The 22,934-nt window shown below is 34.0% G+C and overlaps 2 protein-coding genes across 2 annotated transcripts; one reads left to right on the top strand and one right to left on the bottom strand.

Moving 5' to 3' along the window:
* The first annotated feature begins 3,161 nt into the window (after positions 1–3,161).
* LOC120219024 (preprotein translocase subunit SCY1, chloroplastic) lies at positions 3,162–7,630 on the top strand. Its single transcript, XM_039215889.1, is given in 9 exon segments — positions 3,162–3,358; positions 3,671–3,828; positions 3,909–4,037; positions 4,040–4,293; positions 4,651–4,950; positions 5,033–5,122; positions 6,468–6,591; positions 6,856–7,019; positions 7,186–7,630. Coding segments are annotated over 9 exon segments (1,614 nt in total). The 5' UTR covers positions 3,162–3,194; the 3' UTR covers positions 7,417–7,630.
* A 378-nt stretch (positions 7,631–8,008) lies between these two features.
* LOC120218966 lies at positions 8,009–10,657 on the bottom strand. Its single transcript, XM_039215830.1, has 5 exons — positions 10,495–10,657; positions 9,583–9,667; positions 8,557–8,670; positions 8,215–8,316; positions 8,009–8,134 (listed from the first exon to the last, which is right to left on the bottom strand). The coding sequence occupies exons 1-5, from the start codon at positions 10,599–10,601 to the stop codon at positions 8,090–8,092; spliced, it is 453 nt and encodes a 150-aa protein (XP_039071761.1). The 5' UTR covers positions 10,602–10,657; the 3' UTR covers positions 8,009–8,089.
* Positions 10,658–22,934: the final 12,277 nt, after the last annotated feature.

Here is a 22,934-nt window from a genome sequence, read left to right as displayed (position 1 = left end):
TCTTTGTTTCAATATAATAATAATATCAATTAAATTAAAACCTGAATAACAATTACATCTCATATTTGTTAAAAGTAACGAAAGATGTGGAATTATTGAAGAAACGACGTGGCTATGAATATGATGATGAGGGAAGAGAAAAAAATAGTCAAAAGGAAGAAGAAACAGTGACATGCAACTGTAAAATGCTACAACCTAATATGAAACCTAATTGCGTCCAACTTATGATTGGTCCACAATTTGCCTATAATCTATACGCAACCATGATATTATGTTCCCGTAACTGGTAACTACCATGCATTGCTGACTCTATGCTTTTACCCACGACTTATTTATGAAGAATAAAACTTTTGGGTTACGCATGCAAATCCTTTTTGACTTCGATACTTTTGTTATATTTCTTTTAATAGTCAATAATTATAAAATAATATATATTCATATTCATTCTTAATTATTGATAATATGAATACACTTTACAAACGTAACTGTTTAAACCTAAAATCTCAAAAGAGAACAACACTCTATGCAATATTTAGAATACGAGGCCACTCAACGGGTTTATTTTTGTTAGAATTAAAACTCTTATTTTCAAAGTTGGCCAACAATCCAATATGTACGAAAAGAAAAAGAGGATACGGTTGCATGTGAATCATATCCAAAGTCATCAAAACCACAACTTAGCATTTTTCACGTCTTCGATTCCCGTTTTAGGGTTTCACATCTCTAGATTCACGCACGATGGAAAACGACTTTAACCAACATTTATTCATGGAATAAAAAAACAATTCACGTAGAAAATTATAAGTATATCTAGAAATCCAAAGTCCATTGGTTCAAATGGCAAAATAAGTCTAAATGAAGTTGAATATATGTAGTATAAACGTTTTTCCAAAAACAAAATATACAGTATAAACATAAATGTGCGGCCGGCGGCTAAACCTAAAGGTGATGGATTGCGTCGGACGGGTGGTCCTGCTCCACCTGAACCGGGACCCTCACACCTTCTCCCACTTGGATTGAATAGAATAGACACCTCAACTACTTTGGGTAGAATCCCCAACTATTAAAAAAGGTAGCATATTGACACTCCATTTAGCTTTCCCACCAAAATTCTAGCCTTTGCATTTATCCATTAATGCCTTTTTGACAAAATGCAATAACAATAAAACAAGCCCCACCGTTACTGTAATATTAATATATTTTTAAATTAAATAAGCATATATTTTATTAGTATATGATGATTACAAAATATCATCTACTCGAAAGATTCTTAATCATTTTACAATGAATGTTAAAACATCCTACAGACGACGTGCTCGAATTCGAGATCTCTAATGATAACAACCATCTCTTTAACCACTTATGTCATTTATTTCATACTAAATTTAAAAAATATTAAAAATATATACAAATGAATCTTTTATATTTAATAAAAACACAAACTATTAGGTATACCTAAACCCTTAAAAAGGAATGTCTTAAGAGATTAACTTATTCTCATAACATGAAGAAGTAGAGGCTGACATCCCACGTTTTATCCTACCTTTCACAAGCACAAAAAGATAAGGATTGGATTAATGTAACCTATAATCTATACCCACTTGGATCGATTTTTTTTGGGGGGTTCCTTATTATATTTTAAAATTGTTTTAAAGCAAAAAGTGGATCCACTTTAGCATAGAATAATTGGGACGATATTTATATGATTAGAATAAAATATAAAAATATGGAAACAAGTAGATGACAAAGCACAACATGCATGACCCTCTTGTTGCTCTTCTTTATGTGGATATGCACTGCAGAAATTTTGATTTAGAGCACCATACTTACCTGTTCCTTTCAATACATTTTAATTATTATTAACTTTTCTCACACATTTTGTTCAACATTTTAAATAAATAAAGAAGGATTGGGGCATGGGGAAAACATATATTAAGGGATTTGGGGACATCCCCACCCTATTGGACTCCAACTGGGGCACCCATTCCTCAATCGGTGCATGTTGTTTGCTCCCAAAACATCATTTATTTTCATTCTGACCTTTTTTAGAATTATAAATTGGTTTTAAATTCCAACATGATAAATTTTGCAAAATGCTTCACAATCTTGCAGTGGAAGAAATGTGACAAATGCTAAAATTTAAATATTAAATTTATGATGTCTTATTTTAAGAATAATCATATGAAGACTATTAGTTGGTAAAAATTTGGCCTTTCACATTATTATAGGTTTTCCTCTCTGTTAAATTTCAACTTATCTCTTTTTCCATCTTTTGATTAGTAGACACTAGTTTTGATTCTAATAGTAGTTACTAATATTTTTTTCCTTTTATTTTTATATCATAATTTTCTTTTCTTTTTTTAATTTTTATTAGTTTTATCTTTATGACACATTTTTATCTATTTTTTGGTACGTTTTTAGTCGATTGTTTAATTGTTATTTTCGTTTATCTTTTTTTTCAAAGTTAGATTTGATATTGTATTAACTGATCAAGATGATACTTATTTATTATCATGTTGATCTTTCATGCTTTGGACTCTTAGATTGGATTTGGATACACATTTTGCGTTTGTGGATAGTTTTCTCACGCTGCTCAACTATGTTTTGTTGTATGTCAGTGGCATTTCAATAGTTTAATATACTTTTTTGTTAGTTTGTCGATGTGATCAGATCTGTTCGTATCTATTTATCTTTTGTTTGAACTTTTTGGTTAAATTTTTAAGCTTCTCCTTGTATGGTCTTCGAGTGATCTTAAATAACTAATTTTTTGTGATAACGATTATATGAAAATGTCTTAATTATATATTTTATTTATGATTATGGTTATAAATCTTTATAGTGATTTGAATATTTTATCATTTTAATAAAATTATTCATTTCTATAAAAAATAATATAAACTAGTTATGTTGAAAAACTTTTTTTATTAACCTCAACATGTTGGGCATTGGACAGGATTTGGTCTCCTCGAAAGAGTTTCTTAGATGCTATGAGAGTGGGATATATTGTCCATCCTAAACCCACAATGGGTTGGTCTATGGGCTCACTTTGGGCCAACAATGAAAAGACTCCAGTATTGGTTTGTCTGCAGAGTAAGATGGTGATGAAGTCCGAAGAGAGCCCTGGCCACCATTGAGTTTCACTTGGTATTATAAGATTTAGACCCAAAAAATCTGTTAATCCAAATTATAGGATAATGTTGATAACGGTCAGAGAGGCTTCTTCTTGGCCTCTTTCCTTCAACCTCTCTTATCCCAAACCTTCAACACTCAGAAACTATGTTTGCAGAGCCAGTTTAACTGTCCACCCAAAACCCAACTCCAACTCCCAATCATGGAACCTTGGTCTTGTTTCTAACAGGTAGCTCTTCCAGATACCCTTTTGTTTGTTCTGTCTGAAAAATCATTTTTTTTTACCATTTCATGTTGATATATTTATTTATATGCTTTACACTGTACTGTAGATTATGTTTTCTAGGGAGTGGAAATTTTTTGATTTTTTAGGGTAGAAATTGCACTTTCAAGGAGTAGATGCTTAAGGCCATTATAAGATGAGAATTATGCAAAGAACTTTAAGAGCTTTGTGTACTAAGGTCGTTTACAATATCTATAAACTCCATGTTTTTAATTAATGTCTTGATGCTTTGCTGTTTTCATTGGAATTAATTCTCAGCCAAAAAGGATCTGTTTTTGATCCCTTGGGTATCAATCCAGATATCTCTTCCGGTTTAAATGGTGTTTGGGGAAGTTTTCTAGCCTTGTTAGAACCTACATTTGAGAGCACCTCAGGTACAAGAAAGGATAAATCTTCTTCAGCTCGTGGAGTGGCAGGTTTGTTTCTAAGATTTTATCTTTTGTTTATCAATTTTATCCGTCTTGGCTGTTGACATGGATCATTTGGACTTTGGCAGCTGCAATTGAGGACAGTTCCATTGAGTTTAGGGACTTCTTCAAAGGCCCATTACCAGGAAAATTTCTCAAGCTTTTAGCATTTTTAGCCTTATCCCGTCTTGGAGTTTATATACCCCTAGGAGGGGTTAACGAGAGGCTTTCGTTGGCAATCTAGATCAGAACAGTCTTCTGAGCACGTTGGATTCATTCTCTGGAGGAGGCATTGGTAGACTTGGTATATGCTCCCTCGGTATTGTTCCTTTTATCAATGCACAAATTGTGTTTCAACTCCTTGCCCAAGTTTACCCTAAATTGCAAGATCTTCAGAAAAGAGAAGGCGAAGCAGGAAGGAAGAAAGTTCTTCAGTATACTAGATATGCCTCGGTTGGTTTTGCTATAGTACAGGTAAGGAATTACATCTTAGGTGACTAATAGGCTAGCTAACTAGAAATAAAGTTTTTGTATAATTTCAACTTTATGTCTGCTCTATGTAATGTTGCCATATATGTTTGTTTGTTGTTTTCGTAAAAATGCTTGTTAACAACTAGATCTTTATTAATCTTCTAGGCTTGTTTTGCCTTTGAAGTATGAATTTTGTGCAGACTACTTCTGATAGCTAGATTTATTTCATGCATTTGAATACATCATTGTTTCTCATCTAGATGGTCCAGCTTTCTACATTTTTCTTATTCTCCACCTTACATGCTTGTGCTGATGACCTTTGCTGAATAGCATCTCTTGTGTTATTATGTTACATGGCAGGCAATTGGCCAAGTACTTTACCTTCGTCCATATGTTAATGACTTTAGCACACAGTGGGTTCTGTCTTCTGTCACCCTTTTGACGCTTGGTGCTGTACTGACGACATATATTGGGGAACGAATTTCTGATCTTAAACTGGGAAATGGCACATCCCTTTTAATATTTACAAATATTCTATCCTACTTGCCGGCATCTTTTGGAAGGACAGTTGCACAGGCATATCAGGATGGTAACTACGTTGGACTTGTTGCCATCGTTATCTCATTCTTCCTGTTGGTCCTTGGCATCGTCTATGTTCAGGTAACTCACTTTTTTTTTTGCTTAAGTGAAGTTCCAAAACTGATAGAAAATGACACTTAACTATCTCAACAAAGGATTTCAGGAAGCAGAGAGGAAGATTCCAATCAATTATGCCTCAAGATACACCAGCAGGAGCGGAGGGCTTCAGAAATCTGCTTACCTACCCTTTAAGGTATGTGTTCCAATGGTTCTTTGAAGTACACAATGCTATGATGGGCTTGACACTAATAGTTACGAAATCTTTGAGGTGGAATGAAATTAGAATGAGCACTTTGCTTGCATGAGAACTCAATGTAGAAGCATCCTTGACACCGGCTGTTAACACATAAAATGGGTTAAAATTCCAAATGATTTATGCCTGTACTAATTCTTAGGGTTGATAATCTTTTATTGAGGCGTAATCTCTATCATCATTCACTATTGTAGTCCACTGAGAGGTAGCTTATGTACAGGTAAATCTGTTTTGCTTATGGCTTGTGATCTTAATTACAATGTTGTACTCTATCATGTTGATCATGTCTTTGAAAATGGTTTTAGGAAACCCATTTTATCATAAGGAAAGCTTGAAAAAACTTAATGTGTTTCCCTAGGTGCATCTTATATACAAAGATCACATGTTTATCATTCTTTTCTTGTTTCTGTGCTCTCAAGTTGTTTAGCCATGAGTTTTGCAGTCAATTTTAATTGCATATCTTCAATAGGGGTGTGTACTTTGTCTTTCATATAATCTGGGCTTGGGAGATTGCATTTTAACATATTTGTCAAGATTTTGTATGGCAGGATGATAGATAACCCGGAAAAAAAAAGATATAGTAGTTAGATCCTTAACCACATTCTGTTGAGTCTGGTACTAGCAGCAACCTAAAAGTAGCAAGAAGTGCTATGCTGGCATTCTTCCCACCAATTTTCTTCTTGATGAAATCACAAGGCACTTTGTTAGCCTTAGATGTTGAAGACTGGTAACCACACGTATAGCTGTACAAATAAACACATATTTTGGAGCTTATTTGGAACATGCCTTAATAGACCACACCGGCAAAATAGGATCCATATAGTTGAACGCAGATAGTGTGAAACGGCTTATGCTTTATGTAGTTCTTCCTGTTGCTTGTTAGTTTCTGTAGAAAGTAGTAGTTTCTCCATCTCGTTACCACTGTCATCATTTCTCAGGAAGTTGTGTACCTAATTCCCGTGAAATGTTCTCTCTTTCTCTTTCTCTTCCGCTGTCCCTGTGCTTTCTGATAAATACATTTTTGAATATTGTGTTTATCTTGCTAGCAAATCTTTCCAACATCTTTTGATGACAGTTTATAACTTGTTTAAATTTCAGTTGCTAACCTCATAGTGTTTGATCGAACTCGGATATTAACATTTATTTAATTGGAAGTGATGTTTCTGACATTGTGATGGTATTTTTGATCATTCAAACTCTCACTGGGTGTTGTATGTGCAACTACCCTATCTTTGACATGTACTGTCTAGTCTTTGTATACAATTCAATTGCTTTGGTCAACCAGGTAAACAGTTCTGGAGTGATGCCAATTATATTTTCCACATCATCCCTAGCACTTCCTGGTACTTTGGCAAGATTTACAGGAATATCTGTGCTAAAGAAGGCTGCACTGGCTTTGAATCCTGGAGGTAAGACTAATAATTTTGACTGTTAGAAGTTCTTGAAGAATGAAAATTTATACTGGATTGATACGAGAGATTTCTTGGCTCTATAGTCCGTTATGTTTTCTGAGATAAAGCTGCCAGTTTATCGTGTAATATTTTATGTTTTCTTCAAATAGATTGCATCGACACAAATTGTGATAAAATCATAAATATAAGGGTGCTTAAAATGGATGCTTAAGCTAGTGAATTCCTTATACGTATATAAATGGATGTTATAAATGTTTGTAGGTTCTCTCTACCTTCCTACCAATATCTTGTTGATAGCCTTTTTCAATTACTACTACACTTTTCTTCAACTGGACCCTGATGATGTTAGCGAACAACTGAAGCGTCAAGGCGCTTCAATTCCACTGGTCCGACCTGGTAAAAGTACCGCAGCATATCTAAAGACGGTAATTTGCTTTACTCATATAAACTGTCATTAGTGGCTTAGTGTCTTGAACTAATTTTACAGTATGTATTGAAAACAGATTTTAGCTGAACTTAAACTGTAGTTCTAACTTGACTACATTCCTATTTTTCCATGGACTCATGTTTGCGTCTATGATTGAAATATAGGTTCTTAGTCGGATATCAGTCCTAGGTTCAGTATTTTTAGCAATCCTAGCTGCTGGTCCTGCCGTGATTGAGCAAACAACACACTTGACTGCATTCCGAGGATTTGCAGGCACTTCAGTTCTTATTCTTGTGGGATGTGCAACCGATACAGCAAGAAAAGTTCAAGCAGAGATTATATCTCAGAAGTACAAGAACATTGAGTTTTACGAAATTGACAGGTATGGCCCTTGAACGAGGTAGCAAGTTGAGGAGTGGAGGATAAGAAGAACGAGTTTTTTCTGACACATTCAACATTGATGCCTCTTATGAACATACCCCAACTACCTTTTTCTTGTTTCGAGCATAAAGTTTAACTCAGGATTTATCTTGTATATACATGTGCTGCTCCGCGACCACAATTTATATTTCCGTATCTATCAAGGTGATTGGAAACTTCTTATGTGCTTATTGATACAACTAGTATATATCAGAGACAATGCATGCACACGTGGAATTTGAAAGCATAACACGTAACTTATCCGTATTTTGGAAGCGTCTCATATGGACATGTGTCAGACACTGATATGGTCTCGAAAATCATTTACAAATGAATACAATCACACCAAGTATCACACTATCACCATTAACCGAAAATGCATTAAGACACCGGAAAACAATGTATGAAGAACCTAATGCAGAACTATATAGAGCAACAAGTAACTTGCGCTAGAAGATGACGCCATTTGCCATAAAGAATTATTACGGTTGTTATAAACAGATTCGTGAAAAGCTGGTGAGATTCAAATAAAAATCTTACAAAGTCAATACGATGAAAGAACTGTTTGATAATCTTACATGTTCAATGTGGGGGAAAAAATCAAGATCGACCTCAACGTCCCCCAAATTGTCCAAAGAGGCCACAAGCCTATCGCACAAAAATGTGGATGATCGCCAATAAATACCCTGCCAGCTGAGTTAAAACAAAAACGAAATCAATGTATCAGCAATGCAGCCAACTGAAGGGGAATTATTCTGTTTCCTTCATTTTACCTGCTCAAGTATACTTTTGCCTGTTTGTCCTTCAATAACTAAGCCTGCTGTGAGACCAATCATTGCCCACGCCCCATTAATTGCTTCGATTTGGCGTCTTCTCTAAAGATCAAGAACAGTTCCAGATAACACCTTTAAGAAAGCATTTTGATGCAAAATCATGCCCTAAGACTATGGCATCCATTCTTCCCATAAAAAACTTGTAAAATCAAAATTATATTGTTGACACACCCCTCTAGCAAACTAATGAGAAGAGAGAACAAGCAAAAATACAAAATTTTCTATTAGAAATTCAACGGGCAGTTGCATGCCAAATTCTCACTACAATAAGATCCTTTTTACCTTTATTTTCTCTTTAGCCTTAATTTGTTCCATTTGTTTGGCAGCTAACCGCTTTGCTTCCAAAGGGTCAACCATGGGGACTTCATTACCCGGATCTCTTTTACCTGAATATACCTATTAGATACGAAATGGAAAAACAAAAAACATTATCAAATACAATTTGATATAAAAAGTAGTATGTTTTCGTCTATGTTCTAGCAGTTGAATATGTGGCATACAAAGAGAGAACTGTGGAAGAAGAAATAATATTTTGTCTCTCCAAACAGCAAGCTCATTGAATAACTTGACAACAATTATCATAACTCAAGAAAAGGGAGTATGGTAGTTAGGTTGCAACTCCAACTCATTTAAAGTGATTTTAATACAATAAAGAATCTTCTGACAAAAAAATAAAAAGCAAACGAAATCAAGAAATAAGGCATGACATTAAATTATTTGATTCTGAACTAAACAGATAACATTTTAATAAACTAACTTAATATTTTGAATTGTTCGATTCTCACGTGTTAGACATTGCATACAATAGATTGAATACCTAACATCATTTACAGGCACAATCAGTGCTTTCCTCACTAAGCTATTGGCAGAAACATCTGGCCATGCTTCAATCTGTATCTTCTTTATGAATTTTTATTTGATACCAATGATTTCTTGATTTATGGCTTACAGCCACGAGTGATGCAAAGAATCAATCCATGCAACCAAAGGTAGTTAAAAAAAAAAACATTTGGTCGTGGACATTTTTCATAAAGCACAGGAAGAAATAAATACCATTTCTGTCTCCATACAACGATATGAAAATCAAGTGATAACACAATGATAAGGCCACTTTAAATTATGTACCATCATGAACACAGTTTCAGGTTTTACCTCTAGATGAACCAGTATTCATCTAGACATGGAGAACTTTACCAACATGAAGCACTTATTCACCAAATTAATAATCACATACCTACAAATCTTTGACCATATTCAAAAACCAAATATACTGGCATTATACATGAAGAAGCCTTGATTGAAGCATACATTAGGATTGGCCAAGATTCGAAATGCTTGACCCTTGGTTCTACTAGTAACTAGACTTGAATCTTGGTCTCTTCCAAATCTCCACCTGAAAATAGATCAAAATTGTAGAATTAAAATGGCCCTAAGATACAAATCTGGGGTTATAGCATTAAATTTTATCACATAACCAGGATAATTACACAATACTGATTTTAAGGAAATAACTTCTCATAAAATTAAAGGTTTAAAACGTTAAATTAAAAAGGTTTCTAAAAGCATTCGTGTCAGAAATCTTAGAGCACCTATATGAAGCACAAGGCATATGTTAAACCTTTTGCTTTTACTCACTATTTCAGCAAATGGTGGGAAAAAAAACTGTCTTCATCAGCAAAGGAACTATCAATTTCACAAAGCTAAGTCAAGAGGTCCAAGAGTACAGTCATCTAGCAACGAGTTTTAGCATAAACCCGTTTCACAGTTTCCCTTTCATCAATCATCAACACAACGGTTTTATAATAATCAGAATAGTGAAGAATCAATTAAACAAAGTATTAGAGTATTAGCTTGATCGAAATAGTGAAGCATCAGTTACACAAAGCATTGAAGAATTTGCTTAACACAGGAAATATAAACATACAATTTCAAGTTATGAGAAATACATCTTTCATTTCTGCCCCTGTAATATATACCACAATAGTCAAGGATGCCCAAGTTTCCTTCTTATTCCCCCCCCCCAATTAAAGCAGCTACTTTTACGGATTATATTATAATCAAATTTATGCAAAACCCAGACCGTAAAAAAAGAAAAAAAATCATTGGCAACACGAGAGTAAAATTACTAAAGGATGATTGACTTGACTCTGAAAAGAAATGGAAGAAAGTAAGGAGCAAAATGAGATGTGGGTAATAGACACAACGTAGAGGGATGTTCACCTGAAGATGGTGGTAGAGCGATGATGAAATTGAAGGTTAGAAGAGGAAAATAGGAGAATTCCATTGATGAAAGGCTGTGGTTGCAGAGATGCGGACATGGCCATCATATCTCCCCGAGTGTTTTCTTTTTAATTCCCACGTCTTCTTTATCCGTTTTAATATATTTGCATTATGCGATCTAACGTCTTAATATACGGTTAAAATAAAGAGTTACTAATTTTATTATTATTTTAAATAATAAAATTGATAAAAAAATAATCGAAAACATCAATATTTAATATGGTCATACTTGGGAAATTTTTCTATCACTATTATTTGTATTCTTAGTGTAATATCTTAAAATTGGGGTTAGCAACTAAAATGAAAATTTTGAAACTTTGAGGTTTGATTTTGAAAGATTAAAAAGCATAAGAAAATAAATATGAATATTTAAGTAGTAGATTAAATTGCAAGGACGTAAAGAATGAAGGTTATTATGGTTTTTTCAACATTAAGGATATTTTCTCTTCTTTATTTAAGGATAAACACGTGGGATTTAAGGGAGAAGTCTGGAAGCTTATTCTTCTTCTTGCTTTCTTCTTCCCGTGAGCTCCTTGGTTAAGGTGAGTATGATTTCTGTGGACCATTTCTTAATGTTTAAGTGAGTTTTGATTCTTAAGGTATTAAGAAAGCTTAAGAAAAGCTTAAGTCATCTTAAAATCAAAGAATGATGAAGTTATGAGAGATTAAGAAAAAGGAGTTTTTAAGTGAATTATTGAAATAGAAGGTTTAAATGAATTTGGAAGTCGAATTTGACTTGTCATCTATGAGAATAAGAAGTTATAAGAATTAGAATTAAGTTTAGATAACATGGAAAATATGGTAAGATTCTTGGTTTTAAGGATTTGGGAAATATATGGAAGAAAATAAGGTGTTGGAATGATAGAAGTTGGTTAAGTGATCATAGTTAAGTTTGGTAGCATAACTAGGGCTTAATACTGGAAAATTGGGTGAAGTGTTGATAATTTTCGGGTAAAAACAGCCGATTCTGGGAAGGTGCATCGATGCACTATGAATGTGTACCGATGCACTAAGAATAATTTTGAATATGCATCGATGTACATTAGAAGGCATCGATGCATGGTAATTTCGAAGCTATTTTGTGTACCGATGCACCTATAGTGCATCGGTACACCCCTAAAGGAAAAAGTGAATATTGGTCTGTTAAATTCATTCAAGTTATTAGCATCAAATTACAAGGTGTAGATATCTGATAATTACCTTAAAATGTATATTTATGTAGATATCGAGCACGAACAAGTTCCGGAACGATTATCAAGTTGTGATTTGATCGAAAGAAAAGAAATCATAAAAATGGATTGGAACTTAGTGAGGCCAAGGTGAGTACATATTAGTGATGTATAATGAATGGAAACAAGACTCGCGATGAGTCTATTTCCTATGGTAGTATGCATAAAATCATGAGCATGATCATGGGTGTAAGATGAGTATATGTGATATTTATGATTATATGTACTACATGATTTGTATGTGTGCATGACTATATAATGGTGGTACGAACCTATAGGATAAACACTATAGAAACTATGATATATGAATTATAAAATGAAGAACTATAAAATCCCTGTGAGAAGGATTATAGGTGTTATATGAAACTGAATTAAATAAATAGAGTAAACTAGTATTTAAATATGGTGAGATAAGTGATATAAGTCATACGTTATTATAAAGATTAGTCTAATAAATCATGTAAATTGGTAAAAGGGAAATGAGACAAGATAAGTAGCAATTACATATAAAATTCAAATAAGATTATATGAATAAGTAGCGTAAACTATATAAGGGAGACTTAGATATTATACGATTTAAGCCTGAAATGAACATAAGATATAGTCAAGTGAAATTATTATGTGATATGAGTATATGAATATGTTAGATAAGTAATATAGGAAGGTCGATATGTTAAATGAACTATGATCTAAAACTGTTAGATGTTTTATATGATATGAATTATAGTATCAAAGTACTTGAAATCATATGAGGATGTTATAAGAATTAGAAATATAAAGTATATGGCATTAATGTATCAATTATAGGAAAATGAGTGCATGATGTTGTATAAATTATAGAAATTGGTGTAATGAAATTATATGAATAAGTGAAAGAGTAAAATAAGTTAAGCGACATTGACCTAAATTATATTATGAATTACTGGTATAAGAATATGATATAAAATATGCAATACGAATCTATATGTTAAATGATAAATATGAACCTATTAGAACAAGAGATAAGATATGTGACTATGGGTATTGAATACGTATCTATGTGATATGACCTATGAGATCATATGAAATATTATATGACTAGGTGATTATACGAAAAAGAATACAATTATATGTGATAAGTTCTGTGATATGTGAATCATACGAAAATATTCTACGTGTAAGTGAACCATGTGTCTATGTGTATATGTGAATGTGTGATAACATAGATATTAATGCCCATGTTATGTGACATGAGAGCTAGAGGTATAGTTGGCATGCCAAGAGTCGAGGGTCTACGCAGTCCTTCGGGACATATATGTATTCTTTGGAACATGTATGAGGTCTTTTGAGACACATATTTGGTCCTTGACATATGTATATGATTCTTAAGGAATTTTCTACGTGGTCCTTAGGGACATTTTATATGGCACTTCGGTGCAATTCTACGCGACACTTCGGTGCAACTCTACGTGACACTTTGGTGCATTTATACGAGCTGTGGTGACAACATTAGTGCACAACCTCAATAGACTTACATATCTATAGTTCTCACAGTGTACATGGGCTAATCAAGAGAAAATAACAAATACACTATATGTGATATGTATGTTTGGTATAATTATATATGTGCTATATGATGTGTATGCATGGTGAGTAAAAGGTAATATGATCAAAGAAATCAATGATAATGATAAGAATTATAATAAAAATAAAGAATTTATATGCATATGTCTGTAGTTATGTTTGATACATAATGCATTCCATAGTCTATGAAGTCTACATGAAGTATGCATAATAGCAATTAGAAATGGTATGTTATAGTAAATTTAGCTATGCCTCACTAAGTCATAGACTTAGCGTGTGATTGTTTCACACGTAAGTTACAGAAGCGAGAAGAGAATCTAAGTGGAGCAAGACAGGTTAGCATCTTCCTTACAATGTTTCAGATCGGAAAAGAAATGTTTGATATGTATTTGATTCTTTTAGATATAGTTGGCATGTAATATAAACTATTTGAATAGCATATGCTCTGATAAGTTTGAAAAAAATTTATGATGAGATAATATTAAGTTCGAGAAATTTTCATTATTTTAAATAAGTAAAAGTTTTAAAAGTTGATGTGACACCTCGGACTCGAATCCGAGTTGGATACGGGTTGGGGGTGTTACACTTAGCCCATTAAGAATAATCCACCCCTATGCTACAAAATACAAATATAATCTCGCATAATTAGTAACGTGAAACTCTAATATATACTTTTTTTTTATTTTTTACTGCTTTGATTTTTGTTTAATCGACGACGACTTCAATCTTAGTATTAATTATCGATCATGGATGATTATTATTTTTCTTGTTCTTTACCATATTGTATCTTTTATTATTTTTTCTTGAGTTTTTCAGTTTTGAATAAGAATCTTTGTTGTGATACGCTTTTCTTTGCTCTTTTGACGATCTTTTCCCATGCTCTCGTGACATGTTTCTTATGGCGTTTGGTACGTTTTTTTTTGTACATCTCACGTTGGTGCTCGTACAAAGATCATCATGACATTTATTTTTTTAATCAGTTTGTTGGTGGTCACATATTGTCAGATCCCCTTTAGTAAAAGGTTGTTTGTCGATATAATCATAATTGTGTAGCGAAACATCCTGTCAAATTGTTTGGTTCACTTATCATTTCGTAAAACATATCGTTCGATAGAGATAGTGAGTTTTATTAAGGTTACTGAGTTCATTTGATAATGGATGTCATTCTTAAAGGAAGACTTCATTTTTTTTGTATCTTTAAATATAATATTTTTGTTTTATGTATGAATTTTTTTATGACTAGTATCTCCATTTCTCTCTCTATGTTTGAATATGCTGTAATTTTGATTTCTTTCATTACTTTTATTAATGAGATCTAATTGTAATTATTAAAAAAAACTAACTTACATATTTCAATTTTATGTATAATAAATAATATTATAACCATTATGTTGACGGAAGAAAATAAATCTTAAGTAAAATTTATATATTTATTTTTCAAATGAAATGCAACTTTTTAAAATAAAATTATTGTATTTTATAGATTGTAAAATTATATTCCCAGAAGTATGTAAAATTTATATATTTATTTTTCAAATGAAATGCAACCTTTTAAAACAAAATTATTGTATTTTATAGATTAAAGAAAGGAGAGTTTGTAGAGGTGGATTTTCTTTTTGAATTGAGAAACTTCACTAAATTTGTGAATCAACAGAACTTCATGATATCAAAGTCCTTAAAATAAGTAAGAAAAAAAAAACTCCATTGTTTTTCTGGAGAAAAAAAAGTAATTTCAACCATTAAAAGCAAACAAAGAACAAAAAACAACCCACAAATTAAAAAGAAAAAATAACCTCAATGACCAAAAATGCCTTATAATATACGATTTTAAGCAACTTTTTTTGGATTTGCCAAAATGACCAACTAAATGCGATTGATAATTCGCAACGTGATATCCGGTATCGCAAATCAGTTTCCAGATTCGCAACGCGAACTTCGACTATCGCAACGACTGGTTGTTGAGTGATAGAGAACAAGAGGGACTCTCGCGCGCCGCCGCCGCCGCCGTCCGTCTCGTCTCGGGTCGTGGTCGTGGTAATACGTGTCTTCGACACGTCCACGCGAATACTATCTTTTTAGAGAAAATTCTTAAGAAACAAATGCAATACCACCAGTCGTTGCGATTTTGGACTATCACAACGCGAACTTCGACTATCGCAACGAATTTGGAAAATCGCATTGCGATAGTCGAAGTTCGCGTTGCGATAGTCGATGTTCACATTGCGAATCTGGAAACTGATTTGTGATACCGGAGATCGCGTTGCGAATTATCGATCGCATTGCGATTTAGTTGGTCATTTTGGCAAATCCAAAAAAAATTGGTTAAAATCGTATATTATAAGGCATTTTTGGTCACTGAGATTATTTTCTCAATTAAAAATGTTATATAAAAATTGGAGATATTTCAAATGTCGATAAGTTCAAAGATGGAGTTTTGTTAGTTATACAATATTTGGATAATGTGTCAAAAGAACAAAGAATCGAAAGTGAAGAAAGGGAGGAGCATTCCATTGTCATGGGAGCTTTTACATCATAAAGCTTTTGCAATATTTTAGATTCAACGATCGTCGACGATAATGACCGATTGCGGTAAGCGATTTTTGTAGAATTCAATAATCAAATTGATATTTATATGAATTTTAAAGATAAAAATGACATTTAATTTAAACTCTAAGGGTCAAGTTAGTACATTATGTAAAATTTAGGAATCAAATTAAAAACTAGTTACTTTTACTAACATGTTACATCATTAAATTAACCGTTAATATTTTTGTGATCAACGTATAACAAACTGATAACATAAATAATTAAAATCAATAATACAAGTGACAGAAATATATTTTGTTTCAAATTTCATGATAAAAGATGAATAAAAACTAAATGAAAGTGATCGTTCTTCGAATTTACCCATTTGAAAAATAAAGGGGGACGACAAACGTAAAGTGCAAGAGACGTGGCAAAGCTACGTTTCCCCACGTCCCACTTCATTCTACATAATTCCGAACCATTCTTTTATGGTGGCGATGATAATGCTAATAATAATAAAAATCCGGTAAATCATACAGCAATGTAAGAAAACAATCTAGTAAAGATATCGAAATTCTCGTGGTAAATATTACAATGTAAATTCAGTTAAATCCGCGTACCAATTGGGCTGTGATTTTCACCCTTGTCGAGCCGGTGTTTACAGTCGCTGTAAAAAACAGTAGTAACCATAAAACTCCAAATCACCAACAACCCGTAACACCACCATAATCCCACCGTTTCCCAACACATCACCACCGTCCAGATCACCGATTTAACCAAATCTTCGCCTTCCGTTAACTTGTCGAACCGGTTCCCAACCCATCCGGAGATTGCCACCAACATGCAAGTAACCAACCACCACCAAACTCTCTTACCCGCCATTAACTCTGACCCGAACCGAAACGCGTCCCAGCCGAATTTTTCCTCTAATGCCGACACCACCAGGCCCAACCCCAACACCCCCATCAAGTAAACTTCGAAACACGCCCCGATTACCGAAACGGGTAAGCTTATCCGAGGATGGTTTCGAAAGACGACGGAGAAAAGCTGCAGGAGTTGGACATAGAGGAAGAGCAGAGTGTAGGAACAGATGGAGGTGACAACAACGCGCTTCCAAGCGAGTTTGAGGGCATTGGCGGTGGAGAGAAGGGAAGAACGGTGAGAAGGGGAAAGGGAGGTAACGTGGACAGTAGATATGAGGGAGAGCAGAGAGAGAATGGAGGAAGGCAAGGAAAAGAAGAATTTGAGACGGAGGAGAGACAAGGATTCATCTCGAGATTCTTTCAAGACGTTCTGCGCTTCCACGCTGGTTGAGGAAATGAGTGCGACGGATTCGAGGTGGATAATATGGCGTTTGATGGGGCGGGAATAGAGAGAAAGGGAAAAGACAAGGAAAGAAAGAGGGAGGGTGAAGAATACAAGGACTGGGAAAAGAACGTGTTTGTTTTGGAAGAAAATTTTGAAGGGATCAGAAAATAGTTTAAGGAAGAGAGAAAAAGAATAGATTGTAGGTTTATGTTGGTTTTTGTCAAGTGTTTGGGACATGGTTTTGTTTTCTGAAATTTGATTGCTTGAATTATTGCATGTATGGTAGAAATAGAAAGTACAAGGGGGAAGGTTTTAGTTAGATTTTAGAACAAGGTAAAGCTGGTTTTTCTCTTTTTGATCCTATCAGGATTCACGACTGTTTGTTTTTTAGGCTGGAAAGTGGAATGCATGCTTCATTCTTATCATACTTCCTCAATACCTTGCTTTATCTTTTCATTTTAACTTCATTCCTGTTTAATTTAACCCAATTAATTAGACTGAGTAAACATTCATGTTAAATTACTTCCCTGAAAGTTCAACATTTCATAAACATAAAATTAAAAGAAAAATCAAGAGTTTAATTTTATTCATTTATCAACAATTAAATTAACTTTTCAGTTTTTATAAATATAAAAATATTAATTTTTCAATTTTAACAAAATGAAGAAATGAAATTCATGATTAAATTTACAAATAAAATGGAAAGGCAATTGGGCTATTTTTGTGAACACTTGCCCATTTCTAAGCTTACTCTGTTTTTTTTTTTTCATATTCATCGCTCAGTTGCTTCCTATTTCTTTACTCTCCAGGTTTCCTTCTTTCCAATTCCATATTTTATGTTGATGGAAACGAAAGGGGTATTTTCTTTTATCATTTTACCTTCGTAAATTTATTGGAAATAGCCCATTTCAGTTTTCCATGTAAAGGAGGATGAGCATGAGGCACATCTCATATGGAACTCAAACATTTTGGAGTGCAGACCATTATTGCTAAGAAAATAAGTAAGCATTATGAAGACATAAATCCAAGTGTGAAGGAATGATATTTGCATGTGAGTGCAAAGGGGAAGGACGAAAGTGAAGCACTTGGAAGATGAACATAAGCAATTAGACTTACGAAAAGAATATTTACAGTTCAAACATGAAGCAAAGCAAGAGATTCTTTTGAAGCCGTAAACTTTTTGTTAACGTTGTACTGCCGTTAAAACTCAAAAAATGGCATTATAAAGCTATGTCTAAATTTGACATAATTAGGAAAATTGCCTACACCTGCTCACTTGCTGAGCTGACCTTATCTACCGAACCCAACACTGACGTACTGGTAACTGTTAGAAAATATATATAGAGAAAGCAGTAAATCGTTTATTGATGCATTGATTACAATACAGGGTCTGCTGTGTTTATATACTGCACAGGTAGCTTAATAGAATAACCTCTCTTAACAGCAAGCTTAACAGCTGCCTAACTTCTTCTAAATGGCTAGTGCCAGCATGGCACGTTTATCATGGCAAACAGGGCTTGCTTCATACTGCTAATATTCTCCCTGCTCCTTCTTGTCTTCTGAATTAGACTTGATGAACACATATTTTGGATCGAAATTCTTCAAATGCAGTTCTGGCCAGTGGCTTAGTGAATCCATCTGCTATTTGATGCAGAGCTGGAACGTAACTGACACTTAGCTGGTCTGCTGCTACTTTCTCACGCACAAAGTGAACATCAAGATCAACATGCTTTGATTGAGCATGGTATACTGGATTCACGCTCATTGCCACAGCACTTGTGTTGTCACACCAGACTACTGGCTTGTGACTCTGATGAATGCCAAGATCAGACAAAAGTGCTTGAACCCATGTTATATCAGCAGCTGTGTCTGCTACACTCTTGTACTCGACCTCCATTGTGGACCGAGAGACGGTTCTTTGTTTTTTTTGAGCACCAAGTAACGAGACACTTGCCAAGGAAGACCCCATACCCGGTGATAGATCGTCTGTCATCAATGTTGGCTCCCCAATCTGCATCAGTAAAGGCAGTTATATCTAGTCCATGACCAGTTTGTGAGAACAGTAACCCGAAATTGAATGTTGCTGATAGGTAAAGTATTATTCTTTTCACAACAACAAAGTGTGTCTCTCTCGGTGTATGCATATGTTGAGCAACTTGTCCCACACTAAACGAGATATCAGGTCTTGTGTGGCAAATATATAGTAGTGAACCAACTATACTTCTATATTCGCTAGCATTCTGAATTAAGTCACATTCTTCATGAATGAGTTTGGGAGATACAACCATAAGTATAGCACAACTTGCTGCATTCGACATTCCAGTTTTCTCCAGCAGCTCTAGGATGTATTTTTTTTGACTGAGTACAACTGAGTTATTGCAACGTTTGACTTCAATTCCAAAGAAGAAGCTTAACTCCCCTAGGTCCTTTAGCGAGAAACGGCTTTGTAACATCGAAACAACCTGCTCTATAGCATTGGGATTTTGTCCTGTAATTACTATGTCATCCACGTAGACTAAAGCATAGATGTAGTTACCATCAACTTGTTGAATAAACAAGGACGAGTTCGCTTGAGATACTACAAACCCCATTTGCAGTAAATTCTCCTTAAGTTTGGCATACCAGTTGCGGGGTACTTGTCGAAGTTCATAGAGTGCCTTCTTGAGTTTACACACCAGGGGCTGGTTGTAATCATCTTCTTGCTCGAACCCAGTAGGCTGTTGCATGTACACCTCCTCAGATAAATCTCCATTGAGGAAGGCATTATTGATGTCAATATGTCGAAGTTGCCATCCATTGGAAACTGCTATAACTAATATTGTATTGAACGTTGAAAAACGAATTACAGGACTGAAAGTGTCATTGAAGTCCTGGCATGGAACCTGTGAAAACCCTTTTGCCACCAGACGTGCTTTATATCTATTCACTGATCCATCAGGGTTGTATTTGACAAGAAAAAACCATTTACATCCTACAGTCATTCTGTCTTTAGGAAGTCTAACTAATTTCCATGTACCGTTGTTAATCAAGGCTTTGTACTCTTCATGTACTGCTGCAGCCCAGTGAGGAGATTGAAGAGCATCATCAATTGTGTTAGGAACATCATCATTATTCATGACGCTTGAAAATACCTTAGGCTTGAAAATTCCACAATGACTACGAGTCATCATATGATGAACCTGATTCTGAGCAGCATCAGCAGATTCAGATACGGTAGAGACTGTAACATCCCAAATTATGGGTTAGTGACCAAATTGTAATGTTTCAGAATTTGATGACTAAAGTAGAAGAATAAAATAGTTCAATGATTATTGGATATATATGATGAAGGTTATTTAGTAATTATTAAAGGAAATAAAGGGTAAAAAGGTCAATTGACCAAGAAATGAATTAAAAATGGGATTGGTAAGGATATATACACGTGGAAAGGGAGAGAATTCTCCAGAGTTCTCTTCTCTTTTCTCCTTCTTCTTTACGTGGAAGCCAAGAGCAAAGGTAAGTTTGATTTAGCTTTTGATTTCTTGAAAGTTTTAAGTTGGATTTGAGTCTTTGAGGGTTATATAAGCTTAAGGAAAGCTTATATAAGTTTAAAACACCAAAGAGAGAGAATTAGAAAGGAATTTCTATTAAGGGTTTATAAATGAACTTTTGTTATAGAAAGGTTTTTGAAGTTCTAAAGTTGGATTTGACTTGTCAATGGTCTAATTAAGAAGTTAGAAGCAATTGAATGGAATTTGGAACATGTTAGAAATTGAGTATGATTCTTGAATTTCCATATGAAAGATGGAATTTAGAGGATAAAGATGAGATAAATGAATATTAATGAGTTTAAGCATGTATATGAAAGTTAGGAATATGAAAGGGGTTGAAATATGAAGGATTTAATCCAAAAAGAATGAATTTTCGGGTTCAAAAAGAAGTTCTGGGCAGAGTGCATCGATGCACATTCATAGTGCATCGATGCATCAAGGTTAAAACCCAGAAATCGTTTGAAGGTGTATCGATGCACAGGAAGTGCATCGATGCACTCTTTTAAAATAAATACATCGAATGCAATTTGTGCATCGATGCATAAGTAGTGCATCGATGCATCCCATTAATAAGGAAACATCGAATGCAATTAGTGCATCGATGCATAAGGCATGCATCGATGCATCCCAGTAATAATACAACATCGAATACATTTTATGCACCGATGCATCAGTAGTGCATCGATGCATACCTTCATTAAAAGATGAAATTGACTTTTCTCTTGGTCTAAAGAGTGAACCATTAGAGTATATTAGTTATGATATTGATATAGATATATGTATGATTATGTAGATATAGAACGTGATCCCGTTCTGAATCAACTGAAGGATTAGAATCGAATCAAAGCAAAGCCAAGGTGAGTGCACCTTCTCTAGTATATGAGGTTCAAGGGAAAATAAGACTTGTGATAAGTCTATTTCCAATAGTGAAAAACATGAATTCATAGAAGTATGTATTTGTTATGATTTATATGTGTGCATGAATATATGTGTTATTGATATGAATATGGTAAGTAAAATGGGTTAATGGTGATGATAAGAATAATAATAAGGATAATGAAATGATAGGTATATGTGAATATAGGTATTGATATGTTTTGTATGTATTGCAAGATGATATGTTTATGTGATAACATGATAAGATGACAATGATTTACATGTCATATGAACGCATGAGAAATGTTATGAGCCATATGAAAGAGAAAGTATATGTGATACATGAGGGTGAATCCTATGTTTATATGAATATGAACTCATATGGGAATTGACATGAACTACGTGATTACATGTATATGTGAATGAAACCATGAGCTTATATGAATATATGATATGGTTACATGAATATGTAAAAGGATATAAAAGATAATGCCCATGTTATGTGTCACGAGAGCTAGGGGTATAGTTGGCATGCCAAGAGTCGAGGGTCTTATGGTCCTTCGGGACATATATGTATTCTTTGGAACATGTGTGAAGTCTGGTGAGACACATACTTGATCATTGGCATATGTATATGATTCTTAAGGAATGATATGTGGTCCTTATGGACATTATTATATGGCACTACGGTGCAATTCTACGCGGCACTCTGGTGCAATTCTACGTGACACTTGGTGCAATTATATGAGCTGTGGTGAGAGCATTAGTGCACAACCTCTATGTACTCGCATATATTTAGTTCTCACATGTGTATCATGGGCTATTTAATAGATAATATTAATAAAGTGATATGATGATTGTACAAATGGTAACTTATAAGACCATATGATGAAAGGAATCAATGCTAGTGATAAAATAAGAAAGAAATGAAGATGATAATTATAATTGCTTGGGTGTACGTGTTTTATGATAGTATATATATATGGTTTACATGACATGATATGTATATGTGCAATTGGTTATGGTATATGTTATATGATATGGACATAAGAGATCATAGGAACATGAGATAAGAGATATGAATGATAATGACATATATGTATGCATATATTTGTTACATGTAAAAGTATGAGTGGTATGAAATGATAGTAGTAAATTGTTTAGGAATGATTATTAATAACCTTTTACCTTATATGTTTATATGCCTCACTAAGTCTTTGACTTAGCGTGTAAGTGATTTACACGTAGGTTTCGAGAAGAGTAAAGAGCAATGTGGAGCAAGACAGGTCAGTTCTCCTTACTAAAGGTCAGATCAGAAAAAGATGTGAATAATATGTATTTTAGTATA

Source organism: Hibiscus syriacus, unplaced genomic scaffold (assembly GCF_006381635.1).
Source record: "Hibiscus syriacus cultivar Baekdansim isolate YM2019G1 unplaced genomic scaffold, ASM638163v2 tig00110202_pilon, whole genome shotgun sequence".
Taxonomy (NCBI): domain Eukaryota; kingdom Viridiplantae; phylum Streptophyta; class Magnoliopsida; order Malvales; family Malvaceae; genus Hibiscus; species Hibiscus syriacus.
The sequence above is the reverse complement of the archived record's forward strand: the minus strand, read 5'-3'. Positions and strand labels throughout refer to the sequence as shown.

Excerpts from the sequence above, each read along its gene's own strand:
- LOC120218966 (XM_039215830.1), bottom strand. The coding sequence starts at position 10,601 with ATGATGGCCATGTCCGCATCTCTGCAACCACAGCCTTTCATCAATGGA. Across the intron at positions 9,668-10,494 it reads CGCTCTACCACCATCTTCAG|GTGGAGATTTGGAAGAGACC; the intron begins GTGAACATCCCT and ends ATCTATTTTCAG. Across the intron at positions 8,317-8,556 it reads AGGCTAAAGAGAAAATAAAG|AGAAGACGCCAAATCGAAGC; the intron begins GTAAAAAGGATC and ends CTTGATCTTTAG.